This window comes from Eleutherodactylus coqui, chromosome 3, assembly GCF_035609145.1.
Source record: "Eleutherodactylus coqui strain aEleCoq1 chromosome 3, aEleCoq1.hap1, whole genome shotgun sequence".
Taxonomy (NCBI): domain Eukaryota; kingdom Metazoa; phylum Chordata; class Amphibia; order Anura; family Eleutherodactylidae; genus Eleutherodactylus; species Eleutherodactylus coqui.
This window is the reverse complement of record NC_089839.1, coordinates 248,014,639-248,031,300: the sequence shown is the minus strand read 5'-3', so window position 1 is coordinate 248,031,300 and position 16,662 is coordinate 248,014,639. Positions and strand designations below refer to the sequence as shown.

The 16,662-nt window shown below is 46.5% G+C and overlaps 1 protein-coding gene across 1 annotated transcript in view; it reads left to right on the top strand.

Annotated features, from left to right (window-relative positions):
• Positions 1 to 16,662, top strand: part of MFSD14A (major facilitator superfamily domain containing 14A) — a 33,594-nt gene that overhangs the window by 3,039 nt on the left and 13,893 nt on the right. Inside the window, exons 2-7 of the mRNA XM_066597236.1 lie at positions 7,473 to 7,585; positions 8,591 to 8,686; positions 9,739 to 9,801; positions 11,242 to 11,369; positions 11,454 to 11,568; positions 14,256 to 14,474. Coding sequence (XP_066453333.1) covers positions 7,505 to 7,585; positions 8,591 to 8,686; positions 9,739 to 9,801; positions 11,242 to 11,369; positions 11,454 to 11,568; positions 14,256 to 14,474 — 702 coding nt within the window. The 5' untranslated portion in view covers positions 7,473 to 7,504. The remainder of the gene's footprint in view (positions 1 to 7,472; positions 7,586 to 8,590; positions 8,687 to 9,738; positions 9,802 to 11,241; positions 11,370 to 11,453; positions 11,569 to 14,255; positions 14,475 to 16,662) is intronic.

Here is a 16,662-nt window from a genome sequence, read left to right as displayed (position 1 = left end):
GATTCTGCTTCCCTGTCTCTATAGCATACACAGTATGGTGGGCATTATTACACCCGTACTGAACAGTGCAGCTGGGATCCCAGCACTGTGGGGAGATGATTATCAAACTACTAACGAGGACCTGTCCGTCTGCGTGAGGGACTTACATGATCACATGATGGCAATGGCATCAAAGGTCCTTCATCCACAGGGAGGGAATTACATGCTCCGCCCCTGATCACATGATGGTGACATCATCACAGGTCCTGTACGCACACGGCTGCTGTCCGGCTAGGTGTTTGTTAGTATTCCATAGCGACTGAGTCCGTAGGGAATTTGTAGTCTGCCCATAATCTGCACAACGATGCAGGACCTGTGATGACGTCACCGTCATTTGATAGGGGGCGCAGCATTTTACGCCATCACCGGCGGTGTAGGACCTTTGATGACGTTACCTTCATGTGATCAGTGGCGGAGCATGTAAGTCATTCACTTGGGATGAGCGTTAGTCATGTGATGGGGGCGGAGCATGACGGTGACGTCATCACAGGTCCTTCATCAGTGTTGTGCTGCTTTTCATCGCTGTTGTATGGCATGAACAATGCATGTAGCAGAGCTGTGTGTGTGACGTGCATGTAGCAGAGCTGTGTGTGTGACGTGCATGTAGCAGAGCTGTGTGTGTGACGTGCATGTAGCAGAGCTGTGTGTGTGACGTGCATGTAGCAGAGCTGTGTGTGTGACGTGCATGTAGCAGAGCTGTGTGTGTGACGTGCATGTAGCAGAGCTGTGTGTGTGACGTGCATGTAGCAGAGCTGTGTGTGTGACGTGCATGTGATTTTCTAATAATTACCAGTACTTACTAAAAGCAGCCGTCTCCCTCTCCCCTCTCCTCCCTCTCCCCTCTCCGTAGACTACTGCTGGCTGCAGCTGTAACCTGATCCCTCAGTGAGCGTATAATCTGTCTCTTCTCTCACAGTGAACTGAGAGCAAGGCCGGGCTCACACGGGCATGTGGTAAAATGCTGCGTATATAATGAGCGTTATACCGCGGTGTGGACCGCGTATGTATCTTACGCACACGGTCACACACAGGATTCCTGGTTTCATTTTGTTTAATTTTTTAAAATCTTTTTCGCCCTGTCGCTCACCAGCGTTGCGTATAGACACCGCACATGCGCAATGTTGATACGTATGTACAGCGGTTAGTACGCGTCCCTAGAGAACAATAGAGTTCATAATACGCAGTAAAGTAGAAGATGCTGCGGCCTTATTTTACTGGTGTATGCACAATGACATACCGCTGGTAAGAGTGTAACAGCAGCAATCAATATATCTGAAGAGCGGTGATGTTCCACATGTTATATGCGCGTATATCACATGTGTAATAAGCAATTCAGATCTGCTGGTGTGAGCCCGGCCCGACTCCTTCTTTCTCCGAGGTATATTCCTAATCTGCTGCTGCGGCGTGTGATGTATGGAAAGCTTGCTGGAAGCACAGAGAACATTGCCATGTGGTCGCGGCTGGTGGTGACTGCATGAAGCTGGCTGGTGATGTATATATTATATATACCTCACTAGGTGACGGTCCCTGCAGTAACCCCGCCGGCACTAACTGCCCGCCCGGAACTTAGAATCTAACAACTTTTTACATTCCGTTTTCTGGATGGAACTTTTTTTGTCTTTAGTTTTATATTTTTCTTTACTGCACGGATCTGAATGTTGGTCATTGTCTCCTGTTTGTGATTGGATGTTGTGGATGCGCCTTACGGCCCCTTAACGAGGGACATCTCTGTAAACCATTAGTGGTTTAAGAATCAGTATTCATCAAACTGACCAATCCTCTCTGCTAGTGAGAAGCGTCACTGGTGCTGACCGTTCTGGGCACCGATACTCGGGATTAAAGGGCTTGTACCAGGATCACAAGTTATGCCCTATCCAGAGGGTAGCGGATAATGTGCTGATCAGTGGGGGTCTCACTGCTGAGACCCCCACCGACCTCAAACGGGAGTCGTGTGTCCCCCTCTGCCTGTCCCTGTGAGGTTGCTTCAGACCCCACGGTGATGTCTGTATGAATGGAGCGCCGGCTCAGCATGTTCGGCCACCACTTCATTCATTTTAGAAATGCCCAAGTGCTTGCCGCTTGGGTTTCTCCAACAGTCCTATTTGAAAGTGAGTGGACTAGCAGTGCGCTTGTGCGGCCAGCGATCCAGTCAGTCTTCACTGGGTGTCATGGTAGTGCACAGAGGACAAGGGGGGCGCCATTTCTCAAGATCGCGGGGGTCTCGGCAGTTGGACCTCCACTGATCAGTGCGTTATCTCCTTTCCTGTGGCTAGGGGAATAACTTGTGATCCTGGGACAGCCCTTTTAGGCCCCCTGCACACGGGCGGAAATTCCGTGGTGGGATTTCCCGCAGAATTTCTGCCCATGCCCGCCTGCATAGGATTGCGTTACAAAACGCAATCCTATGCGGACGGCCGCTGAGGCTCGCACAGAAATGTCAGTGGTGACGGGCCGGCCCCTCTCTGCGCATGTGCCGGCTGGCCGTCAGCTGGCGCATAGCAGGAGATGGAAGACGCTGGGAGTGGGTGAGCCGCAGGTCTCTGCAGCGGCACGGGTCCACATCCCACTGCAAGAATTCCAGCTGCTGGATCCATCCCGGCCGTCTGCCGATTTTTTTTTTTCGCGTGATTTTGTCGCAGTGCAACATTGCTACAAATCACGTGTTTGTAGAGCCCATGCTTTCCTAAGGGTTCTTTCACACGAGTGATGTTTTGTAGCCTGCGACATTGCTAGACTACAAGATCGTGGTATGTTCTATACAGCCGTGATTTTTTTCTTCCTCTAGCCCAGGTTTCCCTATGGATCCTTCCTATGTGTTGCATCGCATGAAAACATAGTAACATAGTATGTAAGGCTGAATGAAGACAATGTCCATCTAGTCCAGCCTGTCTATCCTACTTTGTTGATCCAGAGGAAGGCAAAAAACCCCAAGGCCAGAAACCAATTAGCCCTTTTGGGGAAAAAATTCCTTCCCGACTCCCTAATGGCAATCAGACTGTTCCCTGGATCAACCCCTAATAGTTCCTACCTGCCTGTAACCCGGATTAACAATTAACCTTAGATTTATATCCTGTAATATCCTTCTTCTCCAGAAAGACATCAAGTCCCCTTTTAAACGCCTCTGTGGATTTTGCCATCACCACTTCCTCCGGTAGAGAGTTCCATAGTCTCACTGCTCTTACAGTAAAGTATCCCCATCTATGTTGGTGATGAAACCTACTTTCCTCTAATCGTAGCGGATGTCCTCTTGTTACCGTCGTGGTCCTGGGTGTAAACAGATCGCGGGAGAGATCCATGTGTTGTCCCCTCATGTACTTATACATGGTTATTTGGTCGCCTCTTAACCTCCTTTTTTTCTAGAGTAAATAGTCCCAATTTGGATAGCCTCTCTGGGTATTCCAGTCCCGTCATTCCATGTATTAGTTTAGTTGCCCTTCTTTGAACCCCCTCCAGTACCGCAACATCCCTCCTGAGCATCGGTGTCCAGAATTGTACGCAGTATTCCATGTGAGGCCTGACAAGTGCCTTATATAATGGAAGGATGATGGAACATGGTTTTCATGTGGTGATGCAACTTTTACAGTCGGAAATCTTACTGTAAAAGCCCCAAAATAAGCCCTAGCTGCATCGAAAAATAAGAAAAAGGACTACATCACCTCTCTGGCGCTGTCAGCTCCCCGCCCATCTCCCCTGAAACTCCCTGGCAGTTGCTTGAAGCTGTCCTGCAGAGCTTCCTGGTCGGGACTTTGCAAATCCCCGCCTCCAGGAAGCTTTGCCTCTGATTGTCTCAGCCACACACTTGGGAACCAATCAGAGCCAACGCTAAAGGAACCAATTGCAGCCATTCAATAACTGGCTGTGATTGGTTCATCAAGCGCCGAGTCTGATTGGCTGAGCCACAGCACTTTTGAACCAATCACAGCCAGCCCTTCCTGAAGGCGGGGATTTTGATACTCCAATACAGGAAGGGCTGGCAGAAGACTTCAGGCAAGTGTTGGGAGAGGTGATGTATTATTATTTTTCAGGTTTTTTTTTTTTTTTACTGCAGCTAGGGCTTATTTTCAGGGTAGGGCTTATACTTTAAGCCACCCCACCTCTGAAAATCCTCGCACGCGGTTCTAAAGTCGCACAACTTGGTAGCGACACAAAATCGTGTTATCACCGTGAGAAAATGCTATGATATTGCACGGACCACCAATGAGATATTGCTGCGATTTTCTTGCGTCCATGTCGTGTCGCCCGTGTGGAAGCGGCCTTAATGTTGTTGCAGGCGTCATTACATCCACCAATTGTACCACTAATGATGCAATGATGATTACAGCGACACAATCGATTAACCCCTTGACACTACATGATGTAAGTTTACATAGAGGTTGCGGGGGAATTAACGCACTCGGGCGTGACCTTACGTCATGTGGATGGCGTGCGCTCAGAAGTGAGTCTGCGCCATTTTGGAGCCGGCTGTGACAGCCTGCAATGTATTATCACAGTGATCATAGCTGTAATGGTTTAAGTCCCCTACAGGGACGTAAAGTTGTTGTAAAAAAATTTTAGAAAAAATCATTGTGGGGTGGGGACAATGTCAGTATTGGTGTTTTCTCTCCCTTTAATACATTATATGTACGGTTATGACGCTTGAGAAGTGGGGATGAAAATGCCCCAAAAATCGTCTTGTCCTTATGGCCAAAACCGGCCGTGTCCGTAAGGGGTTAAACAGTCTGAGAAAGAAATAGAAGCTGCCACCAGGCCCGGAGCAGCGGCCGGGGAATAGACTGTATTTGTGCCGCGTATCTTATGGGTTCCTGGAGGGGGGTCGCTTCTGCTTCTATTGGTTTTTTGGTATACGGGTGACGTCGCCGCTGGTCGCTCGTGCAGAATGTTTAGTCCGGCAGATCATCGCTGAGAATCGCTCACTCCTCGCTGGCAGCGTCTAGATGCAGCAATGATTTTTATGCCGGCTGAAACGGAGCGACTAATGAAAAGTAAAGAAATGGCGCACGATGGCTTCGCGTTACGATTATCGGGCATTTTCATTTGCTTGAACGTATTTTGCGCAACAATCGTTACGTATAAATGGCCATTTGGTGAATTTCCCCACTCATCTGTGCCGCCTGCAGCTTGTGTGCTCCTGTCAGTCAAGTCACTGCATTTCCTCGCATGTTGCTTGTCGGTGCTTCTTAAAGGAGTTGTCTGAGATGCATTAAAAGAAAAGGTTCCCCGTGCCAAATAATAATAAACAAGCTTGTACTCGCCTCTCCCACATTCCCGTGTGTCCTGCGCTGCAGCTCCGTCCTCTGTACCCGCTCTGTGCTTACGGGCTGCTGCAGCAGAGGGGACATGTCTGCACCCGGGAGAGGCGACTATAAGCTGCTTTATTATTTTTTGGCATGGGGAACATGTTTGGAAAAGTTAGCATGAACATTCCCTTTAGATGGTTTTAACTTTTCCAACAACTTGTGTTTACATGACGGGCCGGGTGACAACCAGCAAAACTGCTTTACGTCAACAAGAATGAAGAATCCCCTAAAGTGCTTCCTCCGCCCTTCGAACTCGCTCTTAATTGATTGATGAGATGTGGAGGAGCAGCGATGCGCCATCATACTCCTTGACTGGTATGGGAAGTAGAGGGTAGTGGGGAGGAGCGAAGGAGAATCGGCCATTTACAACTATCTACAGTGAATGGAGGCGGGCGGGGGAGCACACTCTGCCTCCACGCTGCCCACGTTATCAGCGATGCCAGCGATACTCCTGTGTAACAGTGCAGGAGCGGGCATCGCTGGGACAAGCTGTCGGGCATCATTTGTGTAAAAGGGGCATTACACAGGCACTGCCAGCAGGCTGATAGTAAGGCCGGTCTCGCACGACTGTATCGTAAAACGCTGCGCAAAAATCACAGCATTCACTGATTTCTAGGAGGAATAACAGAGGATCAGCACTAGTGATGCTCCAAGTTTAATGAACCGATATTACGGCTGGGTCCACACGGGGCGGATTCCTGACAGAAATCTCGCAGTTTGGCCGCAGCGAAAAACCGCGAGATTTCCACCGGGAGAACCGCTGCTTGAACATGCTGCGGTCGGCAAATCCGCGCCGCAGCCGCGGCTTCTGCCGGCTTAGCTGCAGCAGATTTGCTGTCCCATGTAGATGAGATTTCTGAGAAATCTCGTCCTCATGGCTGGCTAATCCGGGATTAGCGGCCGCAGGCGGATTTGCCTCAGCGAAATTCCGCACGGAATTTCCGCGGCAAATCCGCCCCGTGTGAACCCAGCCTACAATCACTCGTCAGCATTTTTCTATAGTCACTCTTATAATATGCTTATCTCTTAACCCCTTGGAGACCTCCGTATCACCTGTAGTGGGAGAGAACTGTGATCCTGGCCATTTAACCCCTCAGATGCTGCAGGCAATACTATAGTGGCATCTGAGTGGTTAGACAGCAGGAGGGCTTCCTGCAATGCTGAGCCGTTGTCATGGCAGGCAGGGGCCTAGTGTAGCCCCCAGGTCTGCCAGAGGCAGGCTGTCCTAGGATAATACGTGTCCCCATTGTACAAGTGTCCCCTAGTTGGGCTAAAAAGACATGAGAAAATACTAGAATTAAGTTGTTAAAAAAATATATTTAAAAAAATCAAAACTCCCCCATTTTTTCACTTAATACAAATGTAAACCTGGTTTGTGTCTCCGCGTCTGCCAACGTACGAGCAATAACAGATCGCATAATTCAGCAAGGCAAACATCCTTTATTTTTTGGCCACCTCAGAGCAATGGAATAAGAAGTGAGTAAAAAGTCTTACGTATCACAGAATGGTCCCACTAATACAAGAGCCACCCCGCGCCGGTCCGTTAATGGGCGAAGAAGTGTTATGGGTGGCAGAATGTGCTGGCAAAGCAACTTTTAAGTTTATTCTTATAATAGTAGTAAAACCTAAAACTATATTAATCCGGCATTGCTGGGATTGTACGGACCTGCGGAATACAACCTGCACCGCCGTAAAGACAAAACCACAAAGATTCTGGTAATTTGTCGCCCGTTTCACCCCACAAATAACATTTGGTACATTTCTTGTTGCATTACATTCGGACATTAGTACAAAGCCCCTCGTGCAGGAAGAAGAAAGTCATGGCTCTTAAGGTGACGATGAAAATTGTCTGTGTCCTATAATGCAAAAAAGGAAAAACGACTGATTGCCCCTGTGCTCGTAGCCGCCCTGTCTGGAGCGCCAATCCTGCATAGTCGGTAGAGGCATCCAGCTCAACGGAAAACGGACAAACCGTCTCTGACACACTTGTGCTGGGTGGGCAGCCTGCATGTTATTGACGTCTCCTGTCGGCGCTGGACACTTGGTACCCTATAGTATATAATACAAGAGGTGGATCAATACGGGTGATATCTGTTTACTTCAGTTCACTCCATTCTGGATTTGTTTCTTCCGTAGGTGAATGTTGCCGGGATCCTAGTTATGTGAAAATGACTCAGGGAAAGAAGAAGAAGAGGGTGAACCGCAGTGTTCTTCTGGCGAAAAAAATAATCATCAAAGATGGCGGCTCTGTAAGTGTGCCCGTATGCATCATGTGGATGGGAGATGTGAAGCGGTGTTGAAGTATTAAAGTAAGGGCCCGTTCACGCTAGCATTCAGCCCCCGGTAAGGCTTCTCGTCTCCGTTCTGTTTTGGGAGCGGAGAGGCGGGATTAAGCTATTCAGTTTTTCCCTCCATTGATTTCAATGGGTTAAAAAAAAATTGAAAGCTCTTAGTTTCTGTTCCTTTTAGTTTTCGTTTTTTAATGGAGCAAATGGCATTGTAGAGGCGGAGCGGGTCAGAGGTCGTATTTAGCTGCCCGCCGGCCTCAATCCACATTAAATAGGCAGTACCTGCTTACACGGGCCGACTGTCCTTCGATTTGTATGTCGGCCTAAATTGAATGACAAACAAAAAGCCAAGTAATTGTCGCTCCGTTTCTGACAGCGTTCACACTGAATGTTTATCGGTCAGTTTCGCTCAATCCAGCGATAAACTAAATGATCATTCGGTGTAAGGGGACCCTAAGTTAAAGATGGCGCTCCATTGGGTAAAAGATAATTGTAGGTGAACGTAGAATTTAAACACCTCTTCCTTGCGGCGACATGTTGGAAAGTTATTTTGAAGTGGATTTCCCCTTTACCTTTTTTTCCAACCACTTCTGTTTTTAATGTCCCTTTTTTTGGTTGCACTTCCCATAAACTGTAGCCTAGATTGTCATTGCTGTATAACCTGTGTCTGCCCAGCCGCTGTGTGACTCCAAGTGCCAGCGTGTCATGTAAACGTGGACAGTGATGGCACCGCAGCCCGTCCGACATCCATTCACCACATGAGTGGTCAACTGCCTGTCAAATCCAATTTTGTCAAGATTTCTCCTGTCTGAGCCGCTGATGACCCGCTGCTCCCCGGTTGGAGATCTTGTTGCTTCTTCTATATGATCAGCATGTCCGTGTTTCACTCTTCTTGGCTTTCTGTCTTGCCGTTCAGACCGTGTTAGTTTGTAGAGAATGAAGCTCTGATGTTGACTCTCTCTTTAGCCTCAGGGGTTCGGCTCTCCCAGCGTGTATCATGCTGTCATCGTGATCTTCCTTGAATTCTTCGCTTGGGGCTTGCTCACAGCTCCGACTTTAGTGGTAAGTTTAATATTTAATTGTAGTCTTCATGTGTCAAAGAAAATGTGACTTTGTGACGAGGATCCTTGATTGTAGCTAACAGGCGTACTGACCGCTGTTTTCCAAGGATTCTACTTTCAGGGATACTTGTGTGTTTTGTTTTTTTTCCTTTGGCGTTACAAGGATATGGGCGCTGACAATTATGTGGAACATTGACTAATAATTATCTAGTAGAGCCGACAAGTCAACCGCTCAGGAAGTAATGTTGCCGTATGTCACAACAATCTGTCCTGTCTGTGAGGAAGATACAGCAGTGTTATATGTTGAATTATCACATGCACTTATAATATGATTTTGGCGGTGTGATGTTTGTTGCTGCAGTATAATTGCGCTAACCGGTGTGCGATGCTTCTGATTCAGTTGTATCTTTGTATCTCTTACCACTTCATCCAGACGATCAGTGATAACTAAAGTACAGTGAGGGGTTACTAGTAGAGATGAGCGAGTATACTCGCTAAAGGCAAGGGTGCCGGCGCGGGGGAGCGGTGAGTAGCGGCTGTCAGCAGGAGGGAGCTGTGGGGGAGAGAGGGAGAGAGATCTCCCCTCCGCTCTCCCCCGCAGCTCCGTGCCCGCCGCCGGCACCCGAACCTGCAGTCTCGAGCGGGGAGATACTCGCTAAAGGCAATGCTCGCTCGAGCAATTGCCTTTAGCGAGTATACTCGCTCATCTATAGTTATGAGTTGTCGTGAGTTCATACTTATCCGTCATCGTCATGATGGGTGGATAATCTGATCCCTTGGGGTATATACATAGATCAGTATAACCGAATTCTGTGTGAATTTGTCCTATCTAGATAGTAGTTTATTTAACAGTGTAGATTGCTTTAACAGGGCAGGAGTTACACGATTCCCCTCTATGGGAGTGAAACCCTTTGCAATTAAGTTACTTTGTTGTAGCTGAAGCACCAGAATCTGACAAACCACAAGATGAGTCACGGCCTCTTCCTGTAATAATGGTAGCAGGGAGTTGTGTGCAAGACTAACCGATTTTCACCATTTCTGTTACTTTTACAGGTTTTACATGAGACCTTCCCAAAGCACACATTTCTTATGAATGGACTCATCCAAGGAGTGAAGGTAAAATATGAACTCACTTGTGATCTCAGGGAAGGGAATAGTATTACCCAGTTGTTCGCTTATTCATACATTTCTTTAAAGATGTTACAGAATTGTTACTATATGGATATCGTGCATGGAGAGCTGTCCAGTCTTAATTGCCCCCATACACTTTAGAGCCTAGTCATCCTCACCCATCAATAATGGTGGAGCTGGACGAGAGTCTAATATGTATGCGGGCTGCTCAACTTTCCCCTGACACACGGTATCGAGGGACAGGAGAATTGGGGGTGCTGACTTTCAACACCAGATCATTTTGCTCCCTGATAGATAAACTGCTGCCAGAGGTGTTTGGCTGTAGCCTAAGGCCATCTTTACACGGCCGAGAAAATCGTGCGAGATTTTTACGTTGCAAGACTCCCAAATCTTGCATGAACATGAACGCCATTCTTTTAAATGCGGTCATACACATGAGACTTGTTTCCTGCATCGTGGTGCTGGAAAACATCGCTCAATGCCCATTGTTTTCAGTGGGGCCAGCAGCAGCATCGCACATAGTGCTAGGTGCACACAGGTGCGATGCAAGGTCTCCCCATTGAAAACAATGGAAGACACTCCGTGATCCTCCTGACGGCCGTGTCTGGGAAATGGCATGTTGGCAAGCGCAATATCGGCCTGTGATTCATGCCCCAATATCGCACTCGCCCATGTGAAGTTAGCCTAACTCCTTACACAATGTAATGCGTATAAGAGAGCAGGGTAACATAGCCGTCAGCCAAACGATCACTTGTCCGACTGTTGTTGGAGGGGTGTAGGCTTCTGAAGGCTGGGTTCATACAGTGTTTGCGTGCGCCGAGCCTATTCGTTCCAGGGTGTTTTCTGAAGCACTGTAAATTGAACCACAGGCTACCATTAGTCACATGGAAAGCACAGGTGCAAGCTTTAGTCTCTGTTCAACAAGCTTTCTGTTCTTTCTGTCTTTGCCAGATAGAATAGTGTAGTTCACAAAGTTTGCACCTTTGGTCTCCATTTGATTAGTGGTAGTCTGTGTTCAGTCACGGGTTCCGTCTGAATGCCATTCTTGGATGGAACCCTGAGATAAAAGGGCTGCGCACATCCTGAACCCAGACTAACGTGAATCCGTATGTGAGTGTGTCATAATATATATTATATAAAAATGGGATTGGATCTGTCTGTTCAAAGCACAGACCTTTGGGGAAGGTTTTCTTCGTCAGCCCTAACTGCATCTGTTCATGTTTCAGTGAATATTTAGAGCTCCCATAAGATCCTCTCCTAATCAAGTCCTTACGGCGCTCTGGTTACTTCTCATAAGTGTGACCTATGGTGCGCATTCTAGAGTTTCTCTAATGCTAATAAGTCTATTGGCTTCACAGAGAAGTACTTGTATAGTAACTCTAGAATGAGATGTGTAAGTATTGATGTCTTACTTCTCTCTTTCAGGGTTTGTTGTCCTTCCTCAGCGCACCTTTGATAGGCGCCCTCTCTGACGTCTGGGGAAGGAAGTCTTTCTTGCTGCTAACTGTATTTTTCACATGTGCTCCTATACCACTAATGAAGATCAGTCCTTGGTATGTAGGATGTTAATGTACATCTATATACGACAGGGTCTGCATCATATACATCACTATAACGCCTCCTTTTCCTGTTTCCAGGTGGTACTTTGCAGTTATTTCTGTATCTGGCGTATTTGCTGTTACCTTTTCTGTGGTATTTGCTTATGTAGCAGATATAACACAAGAGCATGAGAGAAGCATGGCGTATGGACTGGTAGGTGGATTCTTCTAGGCCGTTAAGGCCAAATTGTGCATTTGTCCAGATTTTCAGCATTGATTCCACTGCATCACAAGGCTAGTGAAGGGGTTTACAAATTGCCAGTTACCCGCAGCAGTAATCACAGATATTTGGGCATGTTTGGATCTTCAGATCTGCAGCATGCTTATTTTGTAGTGGATTTATTGCTACGGTTTCTTCTAGATGGAACGATTATCGTTCAAATAAGTGAAAGTTAATCGTTTGCTTTTCGCTCATCCGTTTTATGCAGGCTTAAAAATCATCGTTAGCTCGCTCACTTCTCGTTCAGTACTTCCTGTTCACTTATACAGCGAATGTGAAAGACTGAATGATTTCTCATGTGAACGAACCAACCTGTATAAACAGTATGAACAGTGCTCAATGTAATGGCGTCATTCGCTCGTACGAAGGATAAATCGGCTCGTCCAGAAGGGCCCTAAGGGTGGAATCTGCTGCAATAGCCCCACGTGACATGCAGATTTTTGCCATGGATTTGCAGCTCAAAGTTCCTGGTCAAGAAGAATCTGCTCTGTCTGAACTTAAGTTTAAAGATCACCAGAGTTTAATGTTTCTCCAAGCTGTAAGTAAACTGCAGTTAAAGAGCATCCGCTGCTTTAGGGAGCAAAGGAGTTTGAAGGGTTTCCTTGTCTCTGAATTTAAAGACCAGGTTACTAAAAGACAGCAGTCCCTCCCTGTATAATGGGGATAAATAAGGCTGTTGTATGAGCACCTGCAACATTTCAGCTCATGAGTGTAGTTGGGCCTTTCTCAAGCTGGGGGGGGTCTGACTACACATACATCTTTTTTAATACCAGACATAAGTGTTACTAGTCTTGGCGCTCATTCATGTGGGAGGATTTTCTGTCTATATTCAGTCCATAATTTTTACAGACCCGTTGAATCAAATTGCTGTATTCACACGTACGATTTTTGCACTGACCGATATTGCGCATAAACATTGCAGCATATCCTATTACGGTCTGATGGACTAAAATTGCCCATTTCATTTTATGGGTGCGTAAAAAAATCACATTATCCCCTATATTCACTGTAGGGTTTTTTGCGCACAGTTTTCTGTGAGTTGTGGCAAAATAGGCATCTTCTGAGTTTTTTATGCGCGTGAAAAAGGCAATGAACACAGATGCAACATGGGCATAAAAATGCATTGAAAACGGTGCGTTTTTCATGGGCCGAAATTGCATACAGCGGACACTGACCTGGAGAGGGTTCCTCTGGTGAGATGATGGGGTATCAGGCTAGATTTGTAGCAGTGGGGCTGCCCGTTGCTACCTTCTGCTATTTAAAGGCTAGATTGTCATTCTCGCTTGGCAGTGAATGGGAGCTCACCGTAGTATGGAGAGGAAACTGCGAAGCCCCGTATTCCAAGGGGCGGGATAGCAAACAAATATTCATGAGCAGACATTATTTTATCAAGATAGAGGAAATGCTCGGGAGGTTATATGCAGAAAATAATTCTCACACGTTTGAAGTAGTGCGTAGAATGGTCCATAGTTAATTACATGCCGATAGAATTCACTTTATCCCTTTAATTTAGCAGTAATCATCACATCTACGATGGGTAAATGGGGTTTTCGGGCTCTTCCAGAAATATTGCTATTTGGCTCAATAGATGTAAAACTATGGCCTCGCACTGTAATATTCTCACTTCTTAAATCCTGTTCTGCCATTGCCCTGCCCTCCTACCAGCTCCTGTTTACTTGGTAGTGTGATGACAGTCCAGTATGACATGTGACTGCTTGCCAATTGCTGGTTACATTAGTGAAGTGCCATTCATACTGAGTATATTACAATGTGATGTTTTCGATGTATATGTTTTTATGAACGAGCGGCAAACCCCCTTTAAATTAATTTTTTAAAAAGGCCCTGTATGCATTATCTTCGTAGAATACAATGGAAGTTAGTGAAGCTCACGCCGCACTCCTCTCAGAGACACTTTTGTGGTTTCAATTCTCTAGTTTAGTGGTCCCCAACTCCAGTCCTCCGGGACCGCCAACAGGTAATGTTTTCAGGATTTCCTCAGTGTTGCACAGGTGATGTAATTATTGTCAGTGCCTCAGACATCCCACAGGTGTTCTTACTATAGGAGATACTGAAAACATGACCTGTTGGTGGTCCCTGAGGACTGGAGTTGGGGACCCCCGCTCTAGTTGTTTCAGTGGAAGCTTCATAGATTTTCTGGCACGTGACCTTCTGTGTCTGAGAATATAGCCTTTGTTGGCCGTCTCCACAGACACTTTACAGCTTCTAGAGAGACAGCAGCACAAATCCCCGTGTACACGCAGCAGAAGACGTGGACTTTGCAGAGATTTGCGCTAGTATAAATAACACTGAGTAATGTCCTGCTGAGGGGAACCTGATACGTGTCATACGGCGCTATTTACAGAGGCTCGCCGCCTTATCTCGCACTGCAAGGTTATGGCTTCATTATTAAAGTGGATTTCTGGGTATTTTTTAGGGAATTCTAATAGCAGCTTGTTGTCTCATTAGACTTTTACTACCGGTATATTAGTCAGCGGCTTACAGCCTGTAGCGTGGCATAATGGTAGTTTTAGTTCCTCCAATAGCTGTAGCTCCACAACCGTTGATATATATTTATATATCATTTCTCCTTTTTACGTTTTCATTGTGTTGTACTTTTGCAGGTCTCTGCCACCTTTGCGGCTAGTTTGGTCACTAGTCCCGCCATCGGAGCGTACCTGAGTCATGCGTACGGGGACTCTCTCGTAGTGCTGCTGGCAACGGCCATCGCGCTGCTGGACATCTGTTTCATCTTGGTGGCTGTTCCAGAGTCTCTCCCAGAGAAAATGAGACCGGCATCTTGGGGGGCCCCAATTTCTTGGGAGCAGGCGGATCCATTTGCTGTAAGTGGAGAACGTTACATATCAGTGCATTGTATAAATTCCTGTTTATTATGGGGGTTTTTAGAAAGGCAGCATGAGAGTCCAACGTGTGAATCCTCATTAAGGTGCGTTCAAATGTTGTATCTGCATCAAAATCCACAACTTATTTTGCACTGTGTACTTAAATTCCTGTTTACATATCTGCAGCACCCGGAGTTGAAGCATGTAGTGTCTTAAGGCCCTTGCATGCAGAATGACTGCCTCCTTATAGTGAATGCAGACGTGCAGGAGGAGAGCGCTCCCTGCCTCCATGCTGGCTGTGCTCTGAGCGATGTCGGCGATACTCGCTCCTGTGTAACAGCCGGAAGCGATCTTCACTGGGACGCGCTGCTGGGCATCGTTTGCCCGACAGTTTATCCCGTCTACATGGACCTTTAGACTACTGATGCATAGTAATGCACAGCGTGCATAAGGCAGTCAGAGAAGCGGGTCGGCCATCTTTGTCTCTCCAGGGACAGAGTCATTCTAATGCTGCTTTAGAATAAATAAGGCATCTTATTATTCATAGTTTGTGTCGGCGTCTGTGAAGGACACACCTAAACTTACCCAATTTGCTTCTGATAAATGGCTCGCCCCGTGTCGCCGTCATTATGTCTGGGGATGTAACACCCTTCCTTGGATCAGTTTTGTATGTATGTAGTTTTTTCTTCCGAACACAAATGTATTGGTGAAGTTTTCACACAACTGGTGGAGAGAGAAGTACATTTTTCCTTCATAAAGGACTGGGTGGTTTTGGAGTTTGTTCACACGGAAACGCAATTTTCTGTGTCTGAATGCCGGACGTGGATTTTACCCATTAACAGGGCAAAGTCTGTGCGGATTCGCTCCAAAAACTGCGGCAGAAATCCGGCATTTTTAAAAGCCGGTATTCGATCTGGAAAATTCTATAGCAACTCCGCTGTGTGAGCATGCGCTAATTCTCCAACAATGGCGTTATGGAGGAGGGGAACTTGTGGTCAACAAACCAGCCAGTGAGCTCCGCGTTAATCTCTCCCTCCAGGCAATGAACACATGACGCTTATCTGATGACTGATGTGACGTTTGCTGCTCCGGTGTTGGAATCTTCATGTCCTCCTTCCCACTCAGGATGGGAAATGATACCCGACTCTTCCCAATGTATTCACTTCTGTTTTGGGTTTCTTTTTCTTCCCATATGTTACAGATCCAGTAGATATAACGTGTGCTGTGGTTCTGGGACATGCAAGCACATCCTGAACTGGTGAATTACATGTTGGCACCAGTTTTAATCCTATTGAAATGAATGGAGATGACAGAGGGCTTAAAAGTTTCACAATTATACAGGAGTCCTGTCGGAGGAAGAAGCTGAAACGGAATTAACCTTTAATATTACATGTTTATAAATGGAGCACATAACTGGGAAACGAAACCTTACGATGCTTAAACTATTCCAACAGATGCTCAAAAACGTGTGATGTGTCTGGGGCATAGTATGTCGTACGTCAATGGCCGCCTGTGTTATATCATGAGTCAGGTGAATTTTTGGAAGTCGCCCAGATACAGGCCATCTTCTATCCATTGGGGAGAGAAAACTAAATAAATGGCATCTGTCTGCTATGGTTGGTTTTTCCCCTTAAATGTATGAAGTGGGACACCCTTCCTGAGGTTTTTCCTTGTACATCATTAGATGTGGCTATCTGTATGTCTCATTGGAAAGGTCTGCTTTACAATCACTGATGCTGGCATGCCCTAAAAACATCCTGCAATGTGGAAACAGGATTTTTAACTCTTCGGTTCACTGCATTCTAGTGGCTCCAGACACCAGCCGGAGTCGGCGTGACCCACCATATACCCGTCCAGCAGGGCATTATGATGTGTGACGTTATGTCTATACAGTTCTGTTTGACAGGGTAAAGGTTGTAGTGTTTTCCACCTCGTTTACAGGCCTAGTGTTACTAAGGTAAGCTGCTTGTATGGATACATCTGTGCACCCATGAACCATTTGACGTGTAGCGCTGCCTTATGTTGGGAGGTTTTCTGCCAGGACTTCAGTCTCATTAAAGGGACACGCTCACTAAGTGTTGGCATCTGTATATGCTGCATTAGGAAATTGTTCTGTGGCGTGAAGATTGCGTGTAGAACTAGCGTAGACTTCTATAAGGAGGCTTCAGATGGCACTAATGTCACTTAA